Below are 26571 nucleotides of genomic sequence, written 5' to 3' on the forward strand. Positions count from 1 at the left end.
TCACTATCCTCCCCCTCCTCTTCCTTTCATCACCATCATTACTGTCATCATCCTCCTCTTCCTTCTCCTCCTCCTCCTCATCATCATCATCATCATCATCATCATCATCACCACCACCACCATCATCAATATATACACAAAACAAACTGGTCATGGAAAAAATATAGGAAATCAAAAACACCCAAACATAACCATTTAAAAATTCAAATTCAAAATTCAAGATGGCCCACCTACAAAATTCAAAATGGCCGCAAAATTCAAAAATTCAAAATGGCCACCACCTACAAAATTCAAAATGGCCGCAAAATTCAAAAATTCAAAATGGCCGCAAAATTCAAAAATTCAAGATGGCCGCCACCTACAAAATTCAAAATGGCCACAAAATTCAAAAATTCAAGATGGCCGCCACCTACAAAATTCAAAATCGCTGCAAAATTCAAAATGGCCGTTCTGCACATACCTCAAGTCTTTAATGGAGAGCTGCATGGCCGGCTCTAACAGTCGTAAGTGGGGGTAAAATTCTTCGTAATTCCAGGCACCTGCGATGATTAGGGATCGGAGTTTCTTGAGCTGTGAGAGAGGGAGACCGAGGATGAGATTTGAGTGGAGAGGTTATTATTAGTCATTATTATTGTTATTATCATGTGGGGAGGCTGGAGAGTGAGAGACTGATGAGGAGAGTGTATGTGAGTGAGGTGAAGAGGTGAGAGGGAGGGGGAGGTGAAGGGGTGAGAGGGAGGGGGAGGCCAAGGATGAGATGGAGGGATGGAGTGGAGAGGTATATGAGACAGGGAGGTGGAGGGGGAGGCCAAGGATGAGATGGAGGGATGGAGTGGTATATGGGAGAGGGAGGGGGAGGCCAAGGATGAGATGGAGGGATGGGGTGGAGAGGTATATGAGAGAGGGGGGTGTGAGCTGGCAGCAGGGCAGTGAAATGGCAGGGGACAGGGTGACATGGAGGCGATTTGTTTGTGGCCACCCCTTATGGGATTATGGCATCTGGCAATAGATAGACAGATAGATCATTCTCAAAGCAATTTTATAAAGAAATTATTACAGTATTATATTTAGATCAAAGTAATTTACACAAAGAAGTTACCATCATCATCATCATCATCTCCTTCCCATTAAATTGATGTGTGTGTGTGTGTGTGTGTGTGTGTGTGTGTGTGTGTGTGTGTGTGTGTGTGTGAGAGAGAGAGAGAGAAAATAAAAAATTTGTGTGTGTGTGCATGTATGAGGTGTGTGTGTGTGTGTGTGTTTATGTATGGTATGTATGTATGGATGGACTGGTGTGTGTGTGTGTGTGTGTGTGTGTGTGTGTGTGTGTGTGTGTGTGTGTGTGTGTGTGTGTGCGCTACAACGCTATACTCACTGAATCCACTCTCTTGTCCCAGTCGTTGTTCGGGCTCGATATAACTTCTCGTATTTTGTTTAGCGTGTCGTCCAATTCTCGTGCTGAGTATATTGTGATTTTCGGAACATCCTCGAAAGATGCGAAGAACGACGCCTCATCCACAGCACCGGCAGCAGCTATGGGGACGGCAAGAAGTGTTAACAGTATTATTATTGACTATTACACAAACAACAATAATAATAATAATAATAGTAATAATAACCATAATAACAATAACAATAACTATCAATAATAATAAAAATAATAATAATAATAATAATAATAATAATAATAATCTTGTTGATCAAGGAAGCTCCCTAACACCTCTTCCTTAGTGATTCATTTTTGGATATGGCTGGCTGATATCCTCTTGTACTTTATGCAGAGTATGGTGATATTGGAAGGATTTAGGTAACACAGAAGAGGACAGTAAGGTGTAACAAAAATAAATCACTTAGGAAAAGGTGTTAGGCAATACTGGATGGGCTTATATGATACAGGAGAGGACAGTAAGGTGTAGTAAAAGTAAATCAATTAGGAAAAGGTGTTAGGGAGCTTTCTTAACGACGAGAGGACCTGGTGATTGGCAGGGTGTACCTGTAGTTGACGAGGATGATCCAATTCGACTGCGTGTGATTGACGGTACTCGTTTGATGGTGTTTCTCGCTCCACCACCTCCACCACCACCACCACCACCACCACCACCTTCCACCGCTACATCACCACCACAAGCCGCCGTGCGCATCATCATCATCATCACACAAGCCGGCATGCATTAGGGGGCGGGGGGTAGTGGACAAGACACGTTAGGACATGTTAGACATTAGTGGGACATACACACTAACAAACAAGGAGTTTTTTGTTCCTTGTTAGACAGACAAACTAAAAAATCAAGGACTATTAGCTGTCGTTAGTACACAAACACACTAACACACACAAGGCTGTTAGTACTGTACAGTAATCCCTCGATCATCCGACGTAACACAGCCAAAGGCATGTCTGGATAGTGGCTCCATCCATGTAGTGGACTTCACTCCCTGGACTCCCCTTTGTACAGTCAGCCACAGGAAAAAGTACATATACTATCTATCCATCTATCTATCTATTGCCAGGCACCATAATCCCGTAAGGGGTGGCCATTTGACTTTGAGTTATTGGTTTAACAGGGAGGGGCACTAACCCTCCACCAACCCACTTGTTGAAACGTAGGGAGAGGTATATATACAAAGGGAGAAATATAAACACAAAAAGTATAGCATTTTCTTGGCCGATGTTTTCATATCAGACAGGAAGGGAAACAGCTGAGGATGATCGTTTTCCATTCAGTTGTTGATGGTGTTCAGGGCAGTGTTATTAAAATCCTCCAAGAAGGGAGCAGAGGTGTATACGTTTTCCTGTGGCTGACTGTACATCCCCTAACCTTGCCAGCCAGTGTACATGGCCACTACAGTACATCATAAAACACTTCTTCCTGTTGCTGTACACTACTCTATCTGGCCAAGCAGCCCCATCAACCACAGCCAAGAAATTACAACAGCACGGCCAAACCCTGCACTGACATGAAAAAAAATTGAAAAAAAATAGAACAGCCTGGCCGGGTCACAATCTCCATCTGGACGCGAGCATTTTGTCCAGATATACGGGAAAATGTACAATTAATGGTTTCGAACAGCAACACTACAATGGACTGTTGGGATAATGGACGTCTGGATAACCGAGGGATTACTGTAAATAAAACACTAACAATCGAGGACATGTACTGCCTCGTTAGTAAACAAACACAAACAAACAAGGATTTTTTGTTCCTCGTTAGTAAGACATACACTAACAAATGAAGATTATTTGCTCTCGTTAGTAAACAAACACACAAAAACACAAGGATTTTTCGTTCCTCCCTAGTAGGAAAAACTAACAAACGAGGACGACAGGTATGCCTCAATATACGATACTCCCAGATGCGATACCCCGGCTAAGTGATGGGGGTACAAATGCCACCGTACCCCACTGGACGATGGCTGTGCCCCGGTTTAACAATGGGCCCTCCGACGTCGCATCCACAGGTGATGGGCCAAAATTTTGAATCACGCATGTTCCCGCGACCAGCCGAGCCCACACGCCTCCCAGGGTATGCAGAAACGCTGGTGCAGTCCCACAGCCATCGCTCCCCCCACACTCACCCATATCGTTCTTCTCACACTGGCCATCTCAGAGTAAGGATCTCTCTTACCCTCGGCCACCCCGCGTCGTGTTGCACCACCAACGTTACGCCGCTATCTTACTGCATTGTAACTGTGTACCAGCAGTGCCGTGAGTAGAGAAGTGATACTAATCGTGTGTGGCGTGCGAGTTTGAGTGAATTTTGGCCTAAATAAGTGTGATCCTGTCTGGTGAGGGTGCTGCATGTGGTGGTGGGGCTAGTGGAGGCCCCAGTGGTGGTGGTAAGTGGCCTGCTAGTGGTGGTGTTGGTGATGTTCCCCTGAAGCATGTGCATAAAGCTCTGTCTCTGGAAGTCAAACCAGATATTCTTAAGCGCCATGACAAAGGCGAGGGTGTGTGTGCCATCATCATGGCTCTCCACCTGGCCCAGTTGACTGTCTCCACCATCATTAAGAAGGTGGAGGCCATTTAAGGCTGCTGCTGGGGAGGTTGCAACCTTATCTGCCTCCTGTATCACCCACCAGTGACGCCTGCACTGTAGGAGCTGGATTGGTTGCTGCACACGTGGTTGGAGGATCGGAACAGGTGGAAGGCACCCACGAGCCAGGCAAATATTTGCACCAAGGCTCTCTCGCTATGGCAGGAAATCAAGGTGAGGCAAGATCTTGATGTCAGAGAGACCTTCAAGGCGAGCCATGGGTGGTTTGATCACTTCAAGAAGTGTGCTGACCCACACCATGAGAAGATGTATGGTGAGGCAGTGAGTGCGGATACGGTGGCGGCGGTGAGGTATGTAGTAGATAAAACCAAAGCAGGGGAGGTAGGCAGTAAGTAGATCTGAGGTAAGTGAGGTAGGTGAGGCAGGGCAGGTAGGTGAGTAGGGTGGCGTGCTCTGAGGCCGGCACACACTCGGGGGACCACAAACCAGGCTGTTGAGGGCAGGCAGGCCAATGTTTTCCGCGCAGCTTTGTCTTGCCCTCTGTGACATACCCTGCAGTGCTTCCGAGGTTGCTTGTTTTTCTCAGTAGCTCCTGCAGCCCCACCTCCCTGCCTTTTCTTCTTCTTAGGTGATTTTCCTTCTTCTCTGACCAGACACAAGGCAGCATATACCGAGCACCGGCAGAGGAGTTTGTAGGTCACCAACTTGATGGAGTCCCCAATTTCAATCCACTTCATGTAAATTGTTCTGGTGTTTGACAGCATGCGTGAAATCATACGCAGTCCAATCTTCCAGAACCATGCGTGTCATTTACGTGTGGGATCAGTGGGCTCCAATAGCTGGTCTACTAAATCCAGACCCCATTTGCTAGTTGTACTTCTGGACTGGTGCTGTTTTTTTTTTATACATTCCTTGGCCTTTCTTCAGTGCTTTATTTCTCACGATTTGCAGGTAACGATTCTCATAATTTGAGTAATGAGGTGCTCCAGTAGTACGAGATCTTTGGTAATTCGTTGCATCCAATCAACAGCTTCACACAACTTAATACATTCATCTCATCCTCATCAACATCCCTCCACTTCTTCCCCACAAATTTGTTGGGCCTGATGTAGAGGTTCTCCCTGAAGAATTTGTGTGGCCACTCATTCGTCCACAAACACAGGGGTTGGACTAGATCGTTGGTGACAAACAGATGAAAACAGTCCAAGTCATCAGTAACGTTAGGCAGAGGGCTGGGTCGCTAGTCTGCCAAGGGATCAGCTATACGTGTGAATCCTGGGGCAGCACGGCCTGGTAGTACTGGCCACACAGATGAACTAGTGTCAGAAGCGTGACTTTCCTCCTCACTCTTGTCATCACTGCACTGGCATTCTCAGGCGTATAATCTTCGTCTGAGTCAGATTGAGTCTCACTGTCACCTAACCCTTCCAGTTCACTATCACATGCCATTTCCAGATCACTTTCACTATCATATGACGCCAAGGCACTGTACGGTATAATCCTGTGTACCTCCTATCACGTAGAAATGGGGTAACTCCTGCAAGCATGTGTTTCCCTCCCTCCCTCCCCCCACCAGCGGGCACAGCAAGGCCGAACTTGTTCCTAGGCAACCATGACCTCTGATACCAACAATCACATCTGTTCTAAATCACAGTGTATAGGTGGATATATATATAACAAAATCTAAATATATATTACACAATATGCCCTCAAACAAAATGAGCTCATTGGCATAAATCTATGACACATGCCAGAGCCATGACAGGGGTGCATAACATCATAGCTAGCTGCCACTGAGTCATTGTTTCAGCCCAAACTGAGTACTAAGCCCCCCTGAATGTCCCTATATACAGTATCTCATGTATACAGTACGCACGTATACATGAGTGAATAGGGTTTCTCAGACGAACTTTATTTATGTATGCAGGAGTATATACATGTGGAATTCAATAATGAAGAGGTTAAAAGAAAATCTTGGGGTGATTTGGAAGTCTAACAAGGCCTGGCTGACTTCCAATACCTGTTCATCATATTTCCACTCATACCTCTCTCGTGTCCTCAAGAGGTATGCCTCGCAGGAGAATTTGGCGAACATATTTCTTGTGGTGGTAGACAACACACCCAGCCACCCTCCCACAATGAAGGAGAGGACAAGCAACACTGAAGTGGTGTTCCTGCCGCCCAACACCACGTCCTTGTTGCAACCCACGGACCAAGGGGCGGTTGCTACTTTTAAGGTGTATTACCTCGGCCGCACTATGCAGCAGTTGATGTGGGCTTGTGACAGTGACGACAGGACAACAGTGCAGCAGTTCTGGTAGGGCTACAATATACACCATGCCACAGAGAACATCACTGCAATGTGACGTCAGGTTAGCCAGCCCACCATGAACAGCGTGTGGTGGAAGCTGTGGCCAGAGTCCGTGCACTCCTCCACCAGCTTCCCTGAGGGCGTGCAAGCTCCACTGGTGCAGCGTGTGCGGCAGGACATTGTGAACTGTTGCAAGAGGCAGGCTTCAAGAAGGTCAACGAGGAGGACTTGGAGGAGGTTCTGGAAGGCCACGGGGAGGAGGTCAGCAACGAGGAGCGGCTCAATATGGGGATTCAGCGGTGCACCAGGAGGCACAGGAGGAGGAGGTTGTCCCTGATGTGCCAGGCTCAATATGACAATTCTAAGGGAGATGCTGACCAAGCTGGACGAGGTCATTGCACTGATGTGCACACACAACTCTCTCCCAGGATGTGGCAGGAACACAGCTGATTGGCTGAAGGAGGGGATGAAGGTGTACAGGACAATGCTGGAGAAGAGGCCGGCCAGGCAGACTACACCCACTGCCTTCTTCACAGGCCCCACCACGCCAGCGACCCACAGAGCATCTCCCCATCCTTCAATGAGCACAGAAACACCCAGGGCCTCATCCCGCCGAGGACGTGCTCGGCCCCTAGTCCTGGACCTCACCTCCAGCCGATCCCCGCCTCCTGTGTCACCTGTGTCTCCACTAAGGCATTCCGCCACTCCATCACTGCCTGCCTCGTCCCACCTCCCACACCACCTCGGCCACTGTCCCTGTCTCCCTCGCCACGACGTGAGCCACCACATCTGTCTCCATTGCTACCTCATCAGTCACTGCATCTGTCTCCCTCACCACCTCCTCTGTCACTGCATCTGTCTCCCTCACCACCTCCTCTGTCACTGCATCTGTCTTCCTCACCACCTCCTCTGTCACTGCATCTGTCTTCCTCACCACCTCCTCTGTCACTGCATCTGTCTTCCTCACCACCTCCTGTTATTGCATTGCACCGCAACGCCACTCCATCACACCTCATCACCACTGCCTGAGCCACCACATCACTCTCCATCACCACCACCTGCCTCATCATATAGCACTCCATCACCACCGCCTGAGTCATCGCATTGCACTCCATCGCCACCCCCAGATCCAGTGCACCAGTCTCCTGCTACCATCACCCCACCTCGCCAGGCTTCCCCCTCCTCAGGTCCTCCCCTAGAGATGGGGTTTGAGGGCTTTGAGGAGGATAGGTGAATGTTGGGGAGCACCACACGTCCCCTAGCCTCAGGGGGGACAGCAAGGATGACGACAAGGACCGGACAAGTACGTACAAGAAGCGATGAGAGGTGTTTGATATTTTGACCTATTCCTTATGATTTTCAGATCTTTTTATCGATTTTGATGATATTTTAGACTAAAATTGTGTGTTTAGGTTGATTTATAAACTGTTTTTAGACTTAGATTAATGTGTTTTAGCCATAGGTGAGGTGAACATTGTGTTTAGGTTGATTTATAAACTGTTTTTAGACTTAGATTAATGTGTTTTAGCCATAGGTGGGGTGAACATTGTGTTTAGGTTGATTTATAAACTGTTTTTAGACTTAGATTAATGTGTTTTAGCCATAGGTGGGGTGAACATTGTGTTTAGGTTGATTTATAAACTGTTTTTAGACTTAGATTAATGTGTTTTAGCCATAGGTGGGGTGAACATTGTGTTTAGGTTGATTTATAAACTGTTTTTAGACTTAGATTAATGTGTTTTAGCCATAGGTGAGGTGAACATTGTGTTTAGGTTGATTTATAAACTGTTTTTAGACTTAGATTAATGTGTTTTAGCCATAGGTGGGGTGAACATTGTGTTTAGGTTGATTTATAAACTGTTTTTATACAGATTAATGTGTTTTAGCCATAGGTGGGGTGAACATTGTGTTTAGGTTGATTTATAAACTGTTTATAGACTTAGATTAATGTGTTTTAGCCATAGGTGGGGTGAACATTGTGTTTAGGTTGATTTATAAACTGTTTTTAGACTTAGATTAATGTGTTTTAGCCATAGGTGGGGTGAACATTGTGTTTAGGTTGATTTATAAACTGTTTTTAGACTTAGATTAATGTGTTTTAGCCATAGGTGGGGTGAACATTGTGTTTAGGTTGATTTATAAATTGTTTTTAAACAGATTAATGTGTTATAGCCATAGGTGGGGTGAACATTGTGTTTAGGTTGATTTATAAACTGTTTTTAGACTTAGATTAATGTGTTTTAGCCATAGGTGAGGTGAACATTGTGTTTAGGTTGATTTATAAACTGTTTTTAGACTTAGATTAATGTGTTTTAGCCATAGGTGGGGTGAACATTGTGTTTAGGTTGATTTATAAACTGTTTTTAGACTTAGATTAATGTGTTTTAGCCATAGGTGGGGTGAACATTGTGTTTAGGTTGATTTATAAACTGTTTTTAGACTTAGATTAATGTGTTTTAGCCATAGGTGGGGTGAACATTGTGTTTAGGTTGATTTATAAACTGTTTTTAGACTTAGATTAATGTGTTTTAGCCATAGGTGAGGTGAACATTGTGTTTAGGTTGATTTATAAACTGTTTTTAGACTTAGATTAATGTGTTTTAGCCATAGGTGGGGTGAACATTGTGTTTAGGTTGATTTATAAACTGTTTTTATACAGATTAATGTGTTTTAGCCATAGGTGGGGTGAACATTGTGTTTAGGTTGATTTATAAACTGTTTATAGACTTAGATTAATGTGTTTTAGCCATAGGTGGGGTGAACATTGTGTTTAGGTTGATTTATAAACTGTTTTTAGACTTAGATTAATGTGTTTTAGCCATAGGTGGGGTGAACATTGTGTTTAGGTTGATTTATAAACTGTTTTTAGACTTAGATTAATGTGTTTTAGCCATAGGTGGGGTGAACATTGTGTTTAGGTTGATTTATAAATTGTTTTTAAACAGATTAATGTGTTATAGCCATAGGTGGGGTGAACATTGTGTTTAGGTTGATTTATAAACTGTTTTTAGACTTAGATTAATGTGTTTTAGCCATAGGTGGGGTGAACATTGTGTTTAGGTTGATTTATAAACTGTTTTTAGACTTAGATTAATGTGTTTTAGCCATAGGTGGGGTGAACATTGTGTTTAGGTTGATTTATAAACTGTTTTTAGACTTAGATTAATGTGTTTTAGCCATAGGTGGGGTGAACATTGTGTTTAGGTTGATTTATAAACTGTTTTTAGACTTAGATTAATGTGTTTTAGCCATAGGTGGGGTGAACATTGTGTTTAGGTTGATTTATAAACTGTTTTTAGACTTAGATTAATGTGTTTTAGCCATAGGTGGGGTGAACATTGTGTTTAGGTTGATTTATAAACTGTTTTTAGACTTAGATTAATGTGTTTTAGCCATAGGTGGGGTGAACATTGTCATTTTGGGGTACAGTTTACTAAGCTTGATTTTTTCCAGACTAATATTTGATGATTATCAGATTGTATTTGTTGGTTTTAGTGAGTTATTTACAGGTGTTAGGCTTAGGTCAGCTTCTTGTACAGCTGTTAGGCCATTTAGATTGGCTTTACACTTGTTTTTGGACTCATTGGGCTGGGTTTAGGACTTGGTGGGGGGAAACCCAAGGCTGGTAAACGCTACACATTACTTTACATGTTAAATCTACCCCGATATACCATACCCCGCCTGACGATGGGGTTGTACCTAACCAGTTGCATCGTTAAACCGGGGTATACATGTAATAGCTCTCATTAGTAAACAAACACACTAACACACAAGGATTCTTTGTTCCTTGTTAGTATAGCAAATACACTAACAAACAGGTATTCTCTCTCCTTGTTAGTGTCTATTGCCAGATGCCTTAATCCTGTAAGGGGTGGCCACAAACAAATCGCCTCCATGTCACCCTGTCCCCCGCCATTTCACTGCCCTGCTCCCAGCTCACACCACCCTCTCTCATATACCTCTCCACCCCATCCCTCCATCTCATCCTTGGTCTCCCCCTCCCTCTCCTTCACATACACTCTCCTCATCAGTCTCTCACTCTCCATCCCTCCAGCTCACACCCCCCTCTCTCATATACCTCTCCATCCCTCCACCTCATCCTTGGCCTCCCCCTCCCTCTTCCACATGCCACCTCACTCACATACACTCCTCATTAGTCTCTCACCATCATCTCCACATGGCCAAACCACCTCAATGTATTTCTCCCAACACTATATACATAAATACAATATATGAATAAATAAGATAGATTTTAAATGTTAATAATTCAAAAAAGCACAGATTAACGTCAGGCAATGTGCAATCGAAAAGTCAAAATTCAAATATACTGGACAAATAAAACACTTACCTCCTTTACTCTTAGGTGGAACATAATATCAATCACGAAGAGTTATTAAGTTCGTTACTTAACCACTACAACGGAAAAGTAGGTAGAATTTGAATGTTAATTAATAAAAAAATAATAATAATAATAATGCCAGACAATATCAATTCGAAAGTCAAAAATTCGAACTATGAAAATCGGACCTTAAATAACATCAATCACGAATATTTATTGTGTTCGTTATTTAACCACTACAATGGAAAAATAAGTCGAATCTGAATGTTAATTAATAAAATAATAATAATAATAATCCCAGACAATATCACTCTGAAAGTAAAAAATTCAAACTGAGAAAATTGGAACTCACCTTCTGTGGTTTTTGGCAGGTAACAATAACACACACAGAAAAACAAAAAGTAGAATTTGAATGTTAATACAGTAATGAAAAATACAATAATGGCAGCCAAGGTACACTCTGAAAGTCAAAAATTCAAACTGAGAAAATCGGAACTTACCTCCTGCACTTGTTGCTGGGTTACAATAACAAACATATACACGGAAAGAAAGTAGGATTTGAGAGTTAATAATAATAACAAGTAAACGTTATCCCTCAATTATCCGGACGTCCATTATCCCAACAGTCCATTACCTGCACACTGTGGTCTGGCTGTTGCAAACCATTATTTGTACATTTGTCCATTTTGGCTGAGTGAACATTTTTGCCCAGCTAGGCCAGTTTTTTCTATGTTTTTCCCATGTCAGTGCAGGGTACGGCCCTGCAGTGGTAACTGCTTGGCTGTGGTTGATGGATCTGCTTGACCAGATAGTGTACAGCACCAGGAAGAAGTGTTGTACAAAGTACAGTGGCTTTCAATATTAGGTGTTGTACAAAGGAGGGGCCAGGGGAAGAGTCCAGTGTGTGGAGGGATCCAGTACCCAGCCATGCCTCTGGCTCTATTACCCCAGATAATTGAGGGACAAACAGTCATAAACACAACAACACCAGCCACGCTACACTCTGAAATTCAAAGTTTCAAACTTAAGAACTCACCTCCTGCACTTTTAGGGGGGAGTGCGGCCCCAAGGACGGATCGACGGACAGGGGGTGCGCTGCTGGCCCGGGATTTACTGCCTCCGGATTTAACCTGAAAAATATATATACATTTTGGGTAATCTCCTTGGTTATGGAAGCTCCCTAACTCCCCTTCCTAAGTGATTTATTTTTATTACACCTTACTGTCCTGTTGAATAAACTTTTCCAATATCACCATACTCTGCATAAAGTTCCCTAACACCTCTTCTAAAGTGATTTATTTTATTACACCCTGTTGACCAGTGTTACATAAATCCTTCCAATATCACCATACTCTCCATAATAACATACAAAAGGATATTAACCAGCCATATGCAAGAATAAACTGCTGGGGAACAGGTGTTAGGGAGCTTCCTGAACCACCAGCACCCTTGAAAATAAATGTTTGTATTCTCATCAGTGAATGTGAGTGCGTTTAAGTACTTGGGTAGTGTGATGAGTACGAAGGGAAGTTTAGAGAGTGAGAGAGTTTGGGAGAGTGTGTAAGAAACGGAATCTAAAGGTGAATGTAGGGAAGAGTAAAGTGATGGTCTTTGAGAGAGGTGAAGTCAGGGAATGTACAGCGAGGTTGGATGGTGAGGAATTGGAAAATGTGAGTACGTTTAAGTACTTGGGTAGTGTGATGAGTAAGGATGGAGGTTTGGAGGGTGAAGTGCTTGAAAGGGTACAGCAGGGAAGAAAGGTTGCTGGTTCTTTGAAAGCAGTGATAAGAAACAGGGAAGTGAGCATGGAAGTGAAAAAGTTACTACATGACAGTATTGTGATACCAACTCTAGCGTATGGAGGTGAAGCTTGGACGTTGTTGGAAGGACACAAGTCAAGAGTGAGAGCAGTGGAAATGAGTTATTTAAGAGGAGCCTGTGGAGTCACATGGAGAGACAGGCTGACGAATGAGGAAGTGAAGGAGTGTTGTGGTGTGGATGTGGAGTTACATGGAGAGACAGACTGACAAATGAGGAAGTGAAGGAGTGTTGTGGTGTGGATGTGGAGTCACATGGAGAGACAGGCTGACGAATGAGGAAGTGAAGGAGTGTTGTGGTGTGGATGTGGAGTTACATAGAGAGACAGACTGACAAATGAGGAAGTGAAGGAGTGTTGTGGTGTGGATGTGGAGTTACATGGAGAGACAGACTGACAAATGAGGAAGTGAAGGAGTGTTGTGGTGTGGATGTGAAGTTACATGGAGAGACAGACTGACAAATGAGGAAGTGAAGGAGTGTTGTGGTGTGGATGTGGAGTTACATGGAGAGACAGACAGACAAATGAGGACGTGAAGGAGTGTTGTGGTGTGGATGTGATAGGAAGTGTTACGAGAAACACACTGAGGTGGTTTGGCCATGTGGAGAGGATGGAGAGTGAAAGACTGATGAGGTGAGTGTATGTGAGTGAGGAGGAAAGGGGGAGAGGGTGGGGTAGGCCAAGGATGAGATGGAGGGATGGAGTGGAGAGGTATATGAGAGAGGGGTGTGTGAGCTGGGAGCAGGGCAGTGAAATGGCAGGGGACAGGATGACATGGAGGCGATTTGTTTGTGGCCACCCCTTATGGGATTAATGTGTCTGGCAATAGACAGACAGGTAGACAGAAAACCAGCCATGTCCAAGAATAAATCACTTGGGAAGAGGTGTTAGGGAGCTTCCTTAACCATCACTAACCCTGAAAATAAATGTTAGTATTTTGATCAATAACGGAAGCTCCCTAACACCTCTTCCTTAGTGATTTATTTATGGACATCGCTGGTTAGGTGGTGTATGGTGATATTGGAAGGATTTACATAACACAGAAGAGGACAGTAAGGTGTAATAAACAAAATAAATCACTTAGGAAAAGGTGTTAGGGAGCTTTATGCAGAGTATGGTGATATTGGAAGGATTTATGTAACACAGAAGAGGACAGTAAGGTGTAATAAACAAAATAAATCACTTAGGAAAAGGTGTTAGGGAGCTTTATGCAGAGTATGGTGATATTGGAAGGATTTATGTAACACAGAAGAGGACAGTAAGGTGTAATAAACAAAATAAATCACTTAGGAAAAGGTGTTAGGGAGCTTTATGCAGAGTATGGTGATATTGGAAGGATTTATGTAACACAGAAGAGGACAGTAAGGTGTAATAAACAAAATAAATCACTTAGGAAAAGGTGTTAGGGAGCTTTATGCAGAGTATGGTGATATTGGAAGGATTTATGTAACACAGAAGAGGACAGTAAGGTGTAATAAACAAAATAAATCACTTAGGAAAAGGTGTTAGGGAGCTTTATGCAGAGTATGGTGATATTGGAAGGATTTATGTAACACAGAAGAGGACAGTAAGGTGTAATAAACAAAATAAATCACTTAGGAAAAGGTGTTAGGGAGCTTTATGCAGAGTATGGTGATATTGGAAGGATTTATGTAACACAGAAGAGGACAGTAAGGTGTAATAAACAAAATAAATCACTTAGGAAAAGGTGTTAGGGAGCTTTATGCAGAGTATGGTGATATTGGAAGGATTTATGTAACACAGAAGAGGACAGTAAGGTGTAATAAACAAAATAAATCACTAAGGAAAAGGTGTTAGGGAGCTTTATGCAGAGTATGGTGATATTGGAAGGATTTATGTAACACAGAAGAGGACAGTAAGGTGTAATAAACAAAATAAATCACTTAGGAAAAGGTGTTAGGGAGCTTTATGCAGAGTATGGTGATATTGGAAGGATTTATGTAACACAGAAGAGGACAGTAAGGTGTAATAAACAAAATAAATCACTTAGGAAAAGGTGTTAGGGAGCTTTATGCAGAGTATGGTGATATTGGAAGGATTTATGTAACACAGAAGAGGACAGTAAGGTGTAATAAACAAAATAAATCACTTAGGAAAAGGTGTTAGGGAGCTTTATGCAGAGTATGGTGATATTGGAAGGATTTATGTAACACAGAAGAGGACAGTAAGGTGTAATAAACAAAATAAATCACTTAGGAAAAGGTGTTAGGGAGCTTTATGCAGAGTATGGTGATATTGGAAGGATTTATGTAACACAGAAGAGGACAGTAAGGTGTAATAAACAAAATAAATCACTTAGGAAAAGGTGTTAGGGAGCTTTATGCAGAGTATGGTGATATTGGAAGGATTTATGTAACACAGAAGAGGACAGTAAGGTGTAATAAACAAAATAAATCACTTAGGAAAAGGTGTTAGGGAGCTTTATGCAGAGTATGGTGATATTGGAAGGATTTATGTAACACAGAAGAGGACAGTAAGGTGTAATAAACAAAATAAATCACTTAGGAAAAGGTGTTAGGGAGCTTTATGCAGAGTATGGTGATATTGGAAGGATTTATGTAACACAGAAGAGGACAGTAAGGTGTAATAAACAAAATAAATCACTTAGGAAAAGGTGTTAGGGAGCTTTATGCAGAGTATGGTGATATTGGAAGGATTTATGTAACACAGAAGAGGACAGTAAGGTGTAATAAACAAAATAAATCACTAAGGAAAATGTGTTAGGGAGCTTTCTTGCCCAAAATTCATCATCCACATTGATTTTAAGTGTGTGTGTGTGTGTGTGTGTGTGTGTGTGTGTGTGTGTACTGTATCCATGTACGTGTGTATACATTCTCCAGCCCCCATACACAAAAACACATACATAGATCTACCCAAAATCTTCAAAAAACCATGAATTTCGAAAAAGTACTCAAAAAAATCATTCAATACCTTTGCTGTCGCTCCAGTGGTGGGCTGAAGCTGCATGCATATAGGGAAAAAAATAAATCAGTTACGAAATTATGCTAAGTCAAAAATTATGCTCAGTCGAAAATAAGTTGGTGAATAATGGTGCTAAGTGAAAAAATTCTATGATTTTCTTTTATTTTGAAAAAAGGGGGGGAGGGGGTTTGAAAAAATGTACAGAGGGAGGAATTTGAGGTAAGTTCTCTCTCTCTCTCTCTCTCTCTCTCTCTCTCTCTCTCTCTCTCTCTCTCTCTCTCTCTCATTACAGAAAAATACCTATACAAATTTCATCATTACAAAATACACCATACAATAATAATAATAATAATAATAATAATAAAACAATACTACTAAGAATAATAATAATAATAATAATAATAATAATAATAATAATAAAACAATACTACTAAGAAAAATAATAATAATAATAATAATAATAAAACAATACTACTAAGAATAATAATAATAATAATAATAATAATAATAATAAAACAATACTACTAAGAATAATAATAATAATAATAATAATAATAATAATAAAACAATACTACTAAGAATAATAATAATAATAATAATAATAAAACAATACTACTAAGAATAATAATAATAATAATAATAAAACAATACTACTAAGAATAATAATAATAATAATAATAATAATAATAATAAAATAATACTACTAAGGATAATAATAATAATAATAATAATAATAATAATGAAAAAATTATAATGGAAGTGTAGTCGGAAAAAAAAAAAATGTGATAAATACAATCCGGTTACCTCTCTATTTACACAAATGTAAACTGCACGTTCTTGAAATAACTATCTATCTATCCATCTATCTCTGAAATAACATGATGCAAAAAAATCTGTCTGTTTACAATACACATTATTTGACCATATATTCTTTTTAGTATCCGACTAATTGACTCTATCGGATACGTTTATGTGAAGCTACAGAACGTGATGAATGTTTTTGGTGTATCAGATAGAGCCAGGATTCCTAGGGCTTGAATGGTGAGTGAATGGAAGTGTGGCCCATTGAATCTGGCACCCCTTTTTAATGTGGCAGCGTCTGGATTGACTCACTCGTATATGTTTATGTGAAGCTACAGAACGTGGTGAATGGTTTTGGTGTATCAGATAGAGCCAGGATTCCTAGGGCTTGAATGGTGAGTGAATGGAAGTGTGGCCCATTGAATTGGACAAACTTGGGCTGTCTGGACATTGCTACTCCTCACCCTGCCCTAGGGTGGGAAAGGAGGTCCCGATGATGATGATGATGATGATGATAATAATAATAATACTCATGGTCATGCACAGCTCTCATGCACTTTTTAACTCTACATGCTGGTCTGTTTGTGCATGAAAACCATCTTGCCTTTTGACTAGTAACCAAGGAGACTCATTCCTAACCCCTTTCAGTTCAGTTGATGGCCAGGTGTAGTCAGATTGGAGGCTTGATTTGACTAGTAACCAAGGAGACTCATTCCTAACCCCTTTCAGCTCAGTTGATGGCCAGGTGTAGTCAGATTGGAGGCTTGATTTGACTAGTAACCAAGGAGACTCATTCCTAACCCCTTTCAGCTCAGTTGATGGCCAGGTGTAGTCAGATTGGAGGCTTGATTTGACTAGTAACCAAGGAGACTCATTCCTAACCCCTTTCAGCTCAGTTGATGGCCAGGTGTAGTCAGATTGGAGGCTTGATTTGACTAGTAACCAAGGAGACTCATTCCTAACCCCTTTCAGTTCAGTTGATGGCCAGGTGTAGTCAGATTGGAGGCTTGATTTGACTAGTAACCAAGGAGACTCATTCCTAACCCCTTTCAGCTCAGTTGATGGCCAGGTGTAGTCAGATTGGAGGCTTGATTTGACTAGTAACCAAGGAGACTCATTCCTAACCCCTTTCAGCTCAGTTGATGGCCAGGTGTAGTCAGATTGGAGGCTTGATTTGACTAGTAACCAAGGAGACTCATTCCTAACCCCTTTCAGTTCAGTTGATGGCCAGGTGTAGTCAGATTGGAGGCTTGATTTGACTAGTAACCAAGGAGACTCATTCCTAACCCCTTTCAGCTCAGTTGATGGCCAGGTGTAGTCAGATTGGAGGCTTGATTTGACTAGTAACCAAGGAGACTCATTCCTAACCCCTTTCAGCTCAGTTGATGGCCAGGTGTAGTCAGACTGGAAGCTTGATTTGACTAGTAACCAAGAAGACTCATTCCCTCTCTCATACACCTCTCCACTCAATCCTTCCATCTCATCCTCGGCCTCCCCCTCCTTCTCCCTCCTTCCACCTCACTCACATACACTCTCCTCATTAGTCTCTTGCTCTCCATCCCCCCAGCTCACCCCCCCTCTCTCTATTACCTCTCCACTCCATCCCTCCATCTCATCCTCAGCCTCCCCCTCCCTCTCCCACCTCCAACTCACTCACACTCTCCTTGTTAGTCTCTCAAAGGTATTCACCAAACTTAATCAATCATAAAACACATTCTACATACGAAATCCAGTTAATTCCATGCAACGTATAACTTTCATGTATTAATTCCAAACATCGTATTAACTCCACACAGTGTATTGATTCCACACAGCGTATTACTGTAATTCCACACAACATATAAATTCCAAGCATTAATTCCACAAAACGTATTATTTTCACATATTAATTCCACACAACGTATAAATTCCAAGTATTAATTCCACACAATGTATAATTTCTACACATTAATCAGGTTAATTCCAGACGTATACATCAAATCAGATAAATTCCACACAATTTAAATCTCCATTCAATTTAAACATCGAATTTGGTTACACACAAACATCAATTTGGATTACTGTATTTTCACGATTTACACATCAATTTGAATTAGTAATCCCTCCAATATCCGATGTAAAAAAGTCAAAGGCACGTCCGGGACTTGGGTTTGTCCGGATACTGGGAAAATGCCTCCTGGACAGGTACTTATGGACCCCAACCCAGCCTGACTCAGAAACCCACCTACATAACTCCCTACCGGACCTGCACAGCAGCTGTTTAAGACCCTATGCACACAAATAAGGGACAGAAGCCATGAAATAAATGAAAAGGAACCAGGGAATGAGGAATTGGAAGTGAGTATGGAAAATATACAGCAGTGTACAGGGTACTTACAACACGCCCGTGGCCGTCACAAAGAGTAACCCGCCTCCTGTATGGCTGTGACAGTGGTGAAGGTGCTGCTGAACCACCTACAGTAATCCAGTGTTGTGCTGCACTTGTGCCTTTGCACAATGAATTACAATTGTTTAACACTGCACATTCTGTTCTTAACACTGCACAACACTGTAAATTCCTGTGTGGTCTTGTGGCAAGGTATTGCAGTTTATTCACTGTCAGAGTCCGAGAGTAGGTGTTGCAGGTGGCCGAGGGACGCATCGCTGGGACGTGGTGATGGGCTACCCACTGCAGACGACTCTGAAGACAGCCACAAACTCACGTCCAGTGGCGACTCCACCGTGGCCAATGTGCTGGGCTGTGGCTCGGAGGATGAAGGCAGGTCTTGGTGAGGCAGTGGTGTGGAGCCAGGGCTGGGCACGGTGGGGGTCACAGGCCCGAAGAAACTGTCAATGGTTGATTGACGTAAGGAACAGCGATTCAGGCAAGTGATGATGTGCTCCCTCAAAGTGCACACTTCCTCCACAAGTCCCACGGGCCCCATCTCCCTGTCACAGTGCGGGTGTTCAAGTTAGTCCAGAATGAACTCGATGTGCTTCCGGAGTGCGCTCAGCTTGGGGATGACTGCAGTAATGGCGCGCTGAGAGGAATCCGCATCATCCTCACTGTCCTTGTTGGAATCTTCCAGCTGGGTACTTGTACCCACAACAGAAGATCCGATGTTGATATCAGACATGATCTGATACCCAGGATTGCCCTTGTCGTCATCCAGCCACTCATGCACTTCGTCCACATGTACCTCATCGCCAGCCACACGAAGACGTGCATGGAAGTCATCCACGTCAAAACCTAGAAAGTCATTCACCACATCGGCTCAGAGAAGCAGATGAGACCAACCGCTTTCCAGAGTTTTGACAGAGACTTCCCTCCATGCACTGGCCGAGTTGTACACGGCTGACTTGAGGTTGTAGCGGCAAACGTTTTCCACAGTCTGCTGGCCTCACGTGTCCCGTTCCTCCCTGCGCTCGTCCTCGTCCTCAAGAACAACCATCACCTCGTCCAGGAACTTCCGTCGGTACAGCCTCTTTGTTGTCACGATCACTCCTTGGTCCACAGGTTGGATGAGAGCAGTTGTATCAGGTGGCAAAAACATGCACCTAATGTGGCCATTCTCAGCCACCAACTCCTTGTCAGACAGATGCGCAGGTGCACCGTTCAAGAGAAAGAGAACCTTTACTTTGTTGCATGGGATTGCCAGTGTGTTTGTCTGGTAATGGATGACCTCCTTGATGACGTGCTAATGAAACCAGTCCTTGAAGATCTTGGCAGTGAACCAAGCCTTCACAGAATGGTACCACACGACAGGAAGGACATCCATCACCCCACGAAGGCACCAAGGTTGCTTTGCACGGCCAACAATAACGGGCTTGAGCCGGTGCATGCCGTTAGGATGCTTTCACACGAGGCCACCAGTGGCCATCACCAGTGACCGCCACTGGTGGCCCAGTGTGAAGGGACCGGCAACTAGTGTAGCCATATGAAAGCTTCGATTTGAAAAAATGCTTTACAGCAAGTGACAGCAACCGCCAGTGGTGGACACTAGTTGTGCGAGTAAGTCACCACCAGGAGCTGGTTGCCGGCCGGGTAACTGCTGTGGCCTTGTATGAAAGGCTCCATGAAAACTATGGGAGGCAACTAATTGCAGCCACCGGTGGCCTTGTGTGAAAGTGGCCTTAGCATTGGCACAGCACAAAGCAGATATCCGTTGCTGCAAACCTTGCGTCCAGGTACACGCTTCTCTGTCTCCTCTGCCAGGGTGTTCATTGGCAGCGAGCGATAGAATAGACCAGTTTTGTCAGCGTTGTAGACTTGACTGAGAGTGAGGCCCTCCCTATCAATCAAGCCCTTCACCTTCTGCCAAAACTCCTCTACTCCATTCTTGTTGGTGTTCAGAGCTTCACCATGGGCCTTAAAGTTGGTAAGGCCGTGCCGTAACTTGAAAGCGAAGAGCCGACCCTCGGATGTCTTTAAGTCTGGGATGTTGTGCAACCTTGTGAACTTCTCAGCAGCAGCCTTCAACTCTGTACCACGCACCAGCAACACATTGTTGTTGGTACCAAATCAGTGTGGAGTGGTCCACTTCTGCAAACCTGGCAGGGTACATCACCTTCCCCTCCATGTTGCATTTGGTCTTCGATGTGAAATCAGCTGTGTACTGGGTGAGTTTGTTCTGGGATTTCTTGATATCAAACAAGGTACAGCTGGCCAGGTTGAATTCCAGTAGGATGCGTGACGTTGACCATCCCACGTCCACCTTGTGCAATATCTCTGTCTTCTTCTCCAGAGTCAGAACCACTCGTTTCCTCTTGTTGGGTGGTGGGGCCATCATCACACACACAAGTAAGAGGCAGCAGTGGAACAGCAGGGCCTGCAGCAGGTACGGCATCACCACAAAAACGAGGACGTGGGCGGCCATGGTGACAAGCGTGCACTCACAATGATGGGTAGGCGGGAAATGGGGAGCATGCAACATCGTCCTGGCGTATGTCAGCGGAACAACAGTACATGGCAAAACACAGCTGGTCTGCACCACACAGCAAGTTCAAATTAAGGGTGAAAAAAATGTTGGATTTTTTTTTGGCTTTTTAACGTTTTTTGGCCATTTTTGGGTTCCAAAGGCCTGGCCACAAAATGTCCGGACATTGAGGTGTCCGGTTACTGGGCGTCCGGATATTACAGGGATTACTGTAATTCCACACAATGTATTAATTCCACACAATGTATTAATTCTATACATATTAATCAGGTTAAATCCAGAAATATACATCAAATCTGGTAAATTCCACACAATTTAAATCTCCACACCAACATCGAATCTGGTTACACACAAACATCAAATTGAATTACAGTATTTCCACAATTTACTCATCAATTTGGATTAACTTCACAATTTACAAATCAGTTCGGATTATTTTACGATTTACATTGATTCGGATTATGCTCACAATTTCAATCACACCAAGACTAACTACACACCCGCCAATCTACCCGTTATTTTCAAATTCAAATTTTTGAAAATCAAGCAACTACCATTAAATCTAATTAAAAAAAAAAAAAAAGGAAATAAAAACGAAATAAAAATAAAACGATTAGAAACAAAAGTCCACATCAGATGAGGAAATTCCCTAACACCTTTTCCTAAGCAATTTATTTTTGGATATGTCAGGCTGATTTTGTGTTATTTATGAGTATGGAACGTTTGAAAGGTTTAGGTAACACAGAAGACAGTAGGGTGTTAATCAAAATAAATCACTAAGGAAGAGGTGTTTGGGAAACGCCATAATTGATGATAATACTGAAATGTTTACAGTAAGCCTTTACTATGCTTTGGGATCCTCCTAAACACCTTTCCCTTGGTGGTTTATTCCTGTATATAGCATGCCAATTAGCTCTTTCTCTCCACCTCTTCCTATCGATCTCTCTATCTATTGCCAGACACCTTAATCCCATAAGGGGTGGCCACAGACAAAAGCGCCTCCATGTCACCCTGTCCCCTGACATTTCACTGCCTTGCTCCCAGCTCACACCCCCCTCTCTCATATACCTTTCCACTCCATCCCTCCATCTCATCCTTGGCCTCCCCCTCCCTCTCCTTCACATGCATTCTCCTTGTCAGTCTCTCACTCTCCATCCCCCCAGCTCACACACCCCTCTCTCATATACCTCTCCGCACCATCCCTCCATCTCATCCTTGGCCTCCCCCTCCACCTCCCTCTCTCATATACCTCACCACTTCATCCCTCCACCTCATCCTTGGTCTCCCCCTCCCTCTTCCTTTGCATTTTATACCTATATATCATTACATTTCTGCAATATACAACACCTTCTCTCACAAAATGATAAAAGACTGGCCAAACAGCAAAGGAACAGGTGTTGAGTGCATCCTTCAGTTAAAAAAAATAAAAAATAACGCAGCCTGCTTGTGTTTGTGAGGTGGTGTGTGATAAGCTCCTTAACATCTGTTCCTTAGTGATTTATTTTTGGGTATGGCTGGTTAATGTCCTTTTGTATGTTATTTATGCAGAGTATGGTGATATTGGAAGGATTTATGTAACACAGAAGAAGTGTAACAAGCAAAATAAATCACTTAGGAAAAGGTGTTAGGGTATGGTGTTATTGGAGGGATTTATGTAACAGAACACAGAAAGGGGGGCAGGGAGAGAGAGAGAGAGAGAGAGAGAGAGAGAGAGAGTGTGGTGTGTGTGTGTGTGTGTGTGTGTGTGTAACAAGGAAAATAAATCACCCAGGAAAAGGTGTTTGGGTGGGAATACCATACCTGCCTGATATTATGTAACAGAGAGGACAGTAAGGTGTAATTAACAAATAAATCACTTAGGAAAAGGTGTTAGGATATGGTGATACTGGAAAGATTTATGTAACACAGAAGAGAGGTGTAACAAGCAAAATAAATCACTTAGGAAAAGGTGTTAGGGTATGGTGATACTGGAAGGATTTATGTAACACAGGAGAGGACAGTAAGGTGTAATAAACAAAATAAATCACTTAGGAAAAGGTGTCAGGGAGCTTTATGCAGAGTATGGTGATATTGGAAGGATTTATGTAACACAGAAGAGGACAGTAAGGTGTAATAAACAAAATAAATCACTTAGGAAAAGGTGTTAGGGAGCTTTATGCAGAGTATGGTGATATTGGAAGGATTTATGTAACACAGAAGAGGACAGTAAGGTGTAATAAACAAAATAAATCACTTAGGAAAAGGTGTTAGGGAGCTTTATGCAGAGTATGGTGATATTGGAAGGATTTATGTAACACAGAAGAGGACAGTAAGGTGTAATAAACAAAATAAATCACTTAGGAAAAGGTGTTTGGGAGCTTTATGCAGAGTATGGTGATATTGGAAGGATTTATGTAACACAGAAGAGGACAGTAAGGTGTAATAAACAAAATAAATCACTTAGGAAAAGGTGTTAGGGAGCTTTATGCAGAGTATGGTGATATTGGAAGGATTTATGTAACACAGAAGAGGACAGTAAGGTGTAATAAACAAAATAAATCACTTAGGAAAAGGTGTTAGGGAGCTTTATGCAGAGTATGGTGATATTGGAAGGATTTATGTAACACAGAAGAGGACAGTAAGGTGTAATAAACAAAATAAATCACTTAGGAAAAGGTGTTAGGGAGCTTTATGCAGAGTATGGTGATACTGGAAGGATTTATGTAACACAGAAGAGGACAGTAAGGTGTAATAAACAAAATAAATCACTTAGGAAAAGGTGTTAGGGAGCTTTATGCAGAGTATGGTGATACTGGAAGGATTTATGTAACACAGAAGAGGACAGTAAGGTGTAATAAACAAAATAAATCACTTAGGAAATGGTGTTAGGGAGCTTCTTTAACTGACACAAAGCCTGAACCAGTAGGTGTTGTGTTAGCGTTTAGCATCAAAGCGCGAGGCAAAAGAATCGTGTGTAGCGACAATCCCTGAGTTTACCTTCCTGCGCAGAGCCAGGGGTCGACGAGGCAGAGAACGCTGCCGAGGGAGACCTGGTTAGTACACAAACACCCTACGCAAACCTTCACATGCCACCATCTTAGTACTGACTTTCGCAATGATAATAATTCTAACTTTGTCTTTACTACGATGCTACATGATATGAACGGATGGTCCCCGACTTACGACAGGCCTGCTTATGATATGGCTTTACGATGGTGTGGTGATACAGACAGGCAGACAGACAGATGAGTCACATGGAGAGACAGACAGACAAATGAGGAAGTGAAGGAGTGTTGTGGTGTGGATGTGGAGTTACATGGAGAGACAGACTGACAAATGAGGAAGTGAAGGAGTGTTGTGGTGTGGATGTGGAGTTACATAGAGAGACAGACTGACAAATGAGGAAGTGCAGGAGTGTTGTGGTGTGGATGTGGAGTTACATGGAGAGACAGGCTGACAAATGAGGAAGTGCAGGAGTGTTGTGGTGTGGATGTGGAGTTACATGGAGAGACAGACTGACAAATGAGGAAGTGAAGGAGTGTTGTGGTGTGGATGTGGAGTTACATGGAGAGACAGACTGACAAATGAGGAAGTGAAGGAGTGTTGTGGTGTGGATGTGGAGTTACATGGAGAGACAGACTGACAAATGAGGAAGTGAAGGAGTGTTGTGGTGTGGATGTGGATGTGACAGGAAGCGTTAGGAGAAACACACTGAGGTGTTTTGGCCATGTGAAGAGGATGGAGAGTGAGAGACTGATGAGGAGAGTGTATGTGAAGGAGAGGGAGGGGGAGGCCAAGGATGAGATGGAGGGATGGGGTGGAGAGGTATATGAGAGAGGGGGGTGTGAGCTGGGAGCAGGGCAGTGAAATGGCAGGGGACAGGGCGACATGGAGACGATCTGTTTGTGGCCACCCCTTAAGGGATTAAGGCGTCTGGCAATAGATAGACAGGTAGATAGATAGACATGAGAAACCTTTTAAAATATACACTTAATGTTAATAATTTCCTAAGCATAATTAAGGTAGACTTGACCTGCCTACGTTGTTTGCCAATTCTTGCTTACGATCGTCCCCTAAGTGTATTAAATGCATTCTTAAGTTACGACAGAAATTCATCATAAGTCGGGGACCATCTCGTAAGTCCTATATACCAAAATCAGGCGTTCCTAAAGGAGTGGAAAATATAATAATAATAATAATAATAATAATGATAATAATAATAATAATAATAATAATAATAATAATAACTTGAGGGAATTTTGAGTCCCTGATAAACCAATTGTATATACGAGATGCAAAAATAAAAATAATAAGAATGATGATAATAATAATAATAACAATAATAATAATAGTAGTGGTAGTAGTGGAGTGGTTGTAGTAGTAGTAGTAGTGGTAGTAGTAGTAAAATTCCATATGTGTGTGTGACAGAGAGAGAGAGAGAGAGAGAGAGAGAGAGAGAGAGAGAGACAGACAGACAGACAGACAGACAGACAGACAGACAGACTGCAACCCAGTTTATGATCCAAAAATAATCCAACTCTATTATTATTATTCTCAGGTATAATTTGGACCTAGAAGAGAATGAATAGCAAATGTATGGTTGTTAGGGGACAATGGGAAGAGGAGTCATAAGTTGGTATTTACGCCAGTTAAGGAAGCTCCCTAACACCTTATCCTTAGTTATTTATTTTATAAAATTATAGAGTATGGCGGAACTGGGAGGATTTATGTAACACAGAAGAGGACAGTAAGGTGTAATAAACAAAATAAATCACTTAGGAAAAGGTGTTAGGGAGCTTTATGCAGAGTATGGTGATATTGGAAGGATTTATGTAACACAGAAGAGGACAGTAAGGTGTAATAAACAAAATAAATCACTTAGGAAAAGGTGTTAGGGAGCTTTATGCAGAGTATGGTGATATTGGAAGGATTTATGTAACACAGAAGAGGACAGTAAGGTGTAATAAACAAAATAAATCACTTAGGAAAAGGTGTTAGGGAGCTTTATGCAGAGTATGGTGATATTGGAAGGATTTATGTAACACAGAAGAGGACAGTAAGGTGTAATAAACAAAATAAATCACTTAGGAAAAGGTGTTAGGGAGCTTTATGCAGAGTATGGTGATATTGGAAGGATTTATGTAACACAGAAGAGGACAGTAAGGTGTAATAAACAAAATAAATCACTTAGGAAAAGGTGTTAGGGAGCTTTATGCAGAGTATGGTGATATTGGAAGGATTTATGTAACACAGAAGAGGACAGTAAGGTGTAATAAACAAAATAAATCACTTAGGAAAAGGTGTTAGGGAGCTTTATGCAGAGTATGGTGATATTGGAAGGATTTATGTAACACAGAAGAGGACAGTACGGTGTAATAAACAAAATAAATCACTTAGGAACAGGTGTTAGGGAGCTTTATGCAGAGTATGGTGATATTAGAAGGATTTATGTAACACAGAAGAGGACAGTAAGG

General features: G+C 42.4%; 1 protein-coding gene across 1 annotated transcript in view; it reads right to left on the reverse strand.

The window, feature by feature from the left end:
* chb (CLIP-associating protein) overlaps positions 1-26571 on the reverse strand; it is a 202625-nt gene that overhangs the window by 47645 nt on the left and 128409 nt on the right. Inside the window, exons 7-11 of the mRNA XM_080279799.1 lie at positions 24095-24133; positions 11679-11772; positions 1994-2110; positions 1376-1533; positions 461-570 (exon numbers count right to left, since the gene is read on the reverse strand). Coding sequence (XP_080135925.1) covers positions 461-570; positions 1376-1533; positions 1994-2110; positions 11679-11772; positions 24095-24133 — 518 coding nt within the window. The remainder of the gene's footprint in view (positions 1-460; positions 571-1375; positions 1534-1993; positions 2111-11678; positions 11773-24094; positions 24134-26571) is intronic.

Source organism: Coenobita brevimanus, chromosome 9, assembly GCF_032717465.1.
Source record: "Coenobita brevimanus isolate Jiangsu-jjx chromosome 9, ASM3271746v2, whole genome shotgun sequence".
In the NCBI taxonomy this organism is placed as follows: Eukaryota; Metazoa; Arthropoda; class Malacostraca; order Decapoda; family Coenobitidae; genus Coenobita; species Coenobita brevimanus.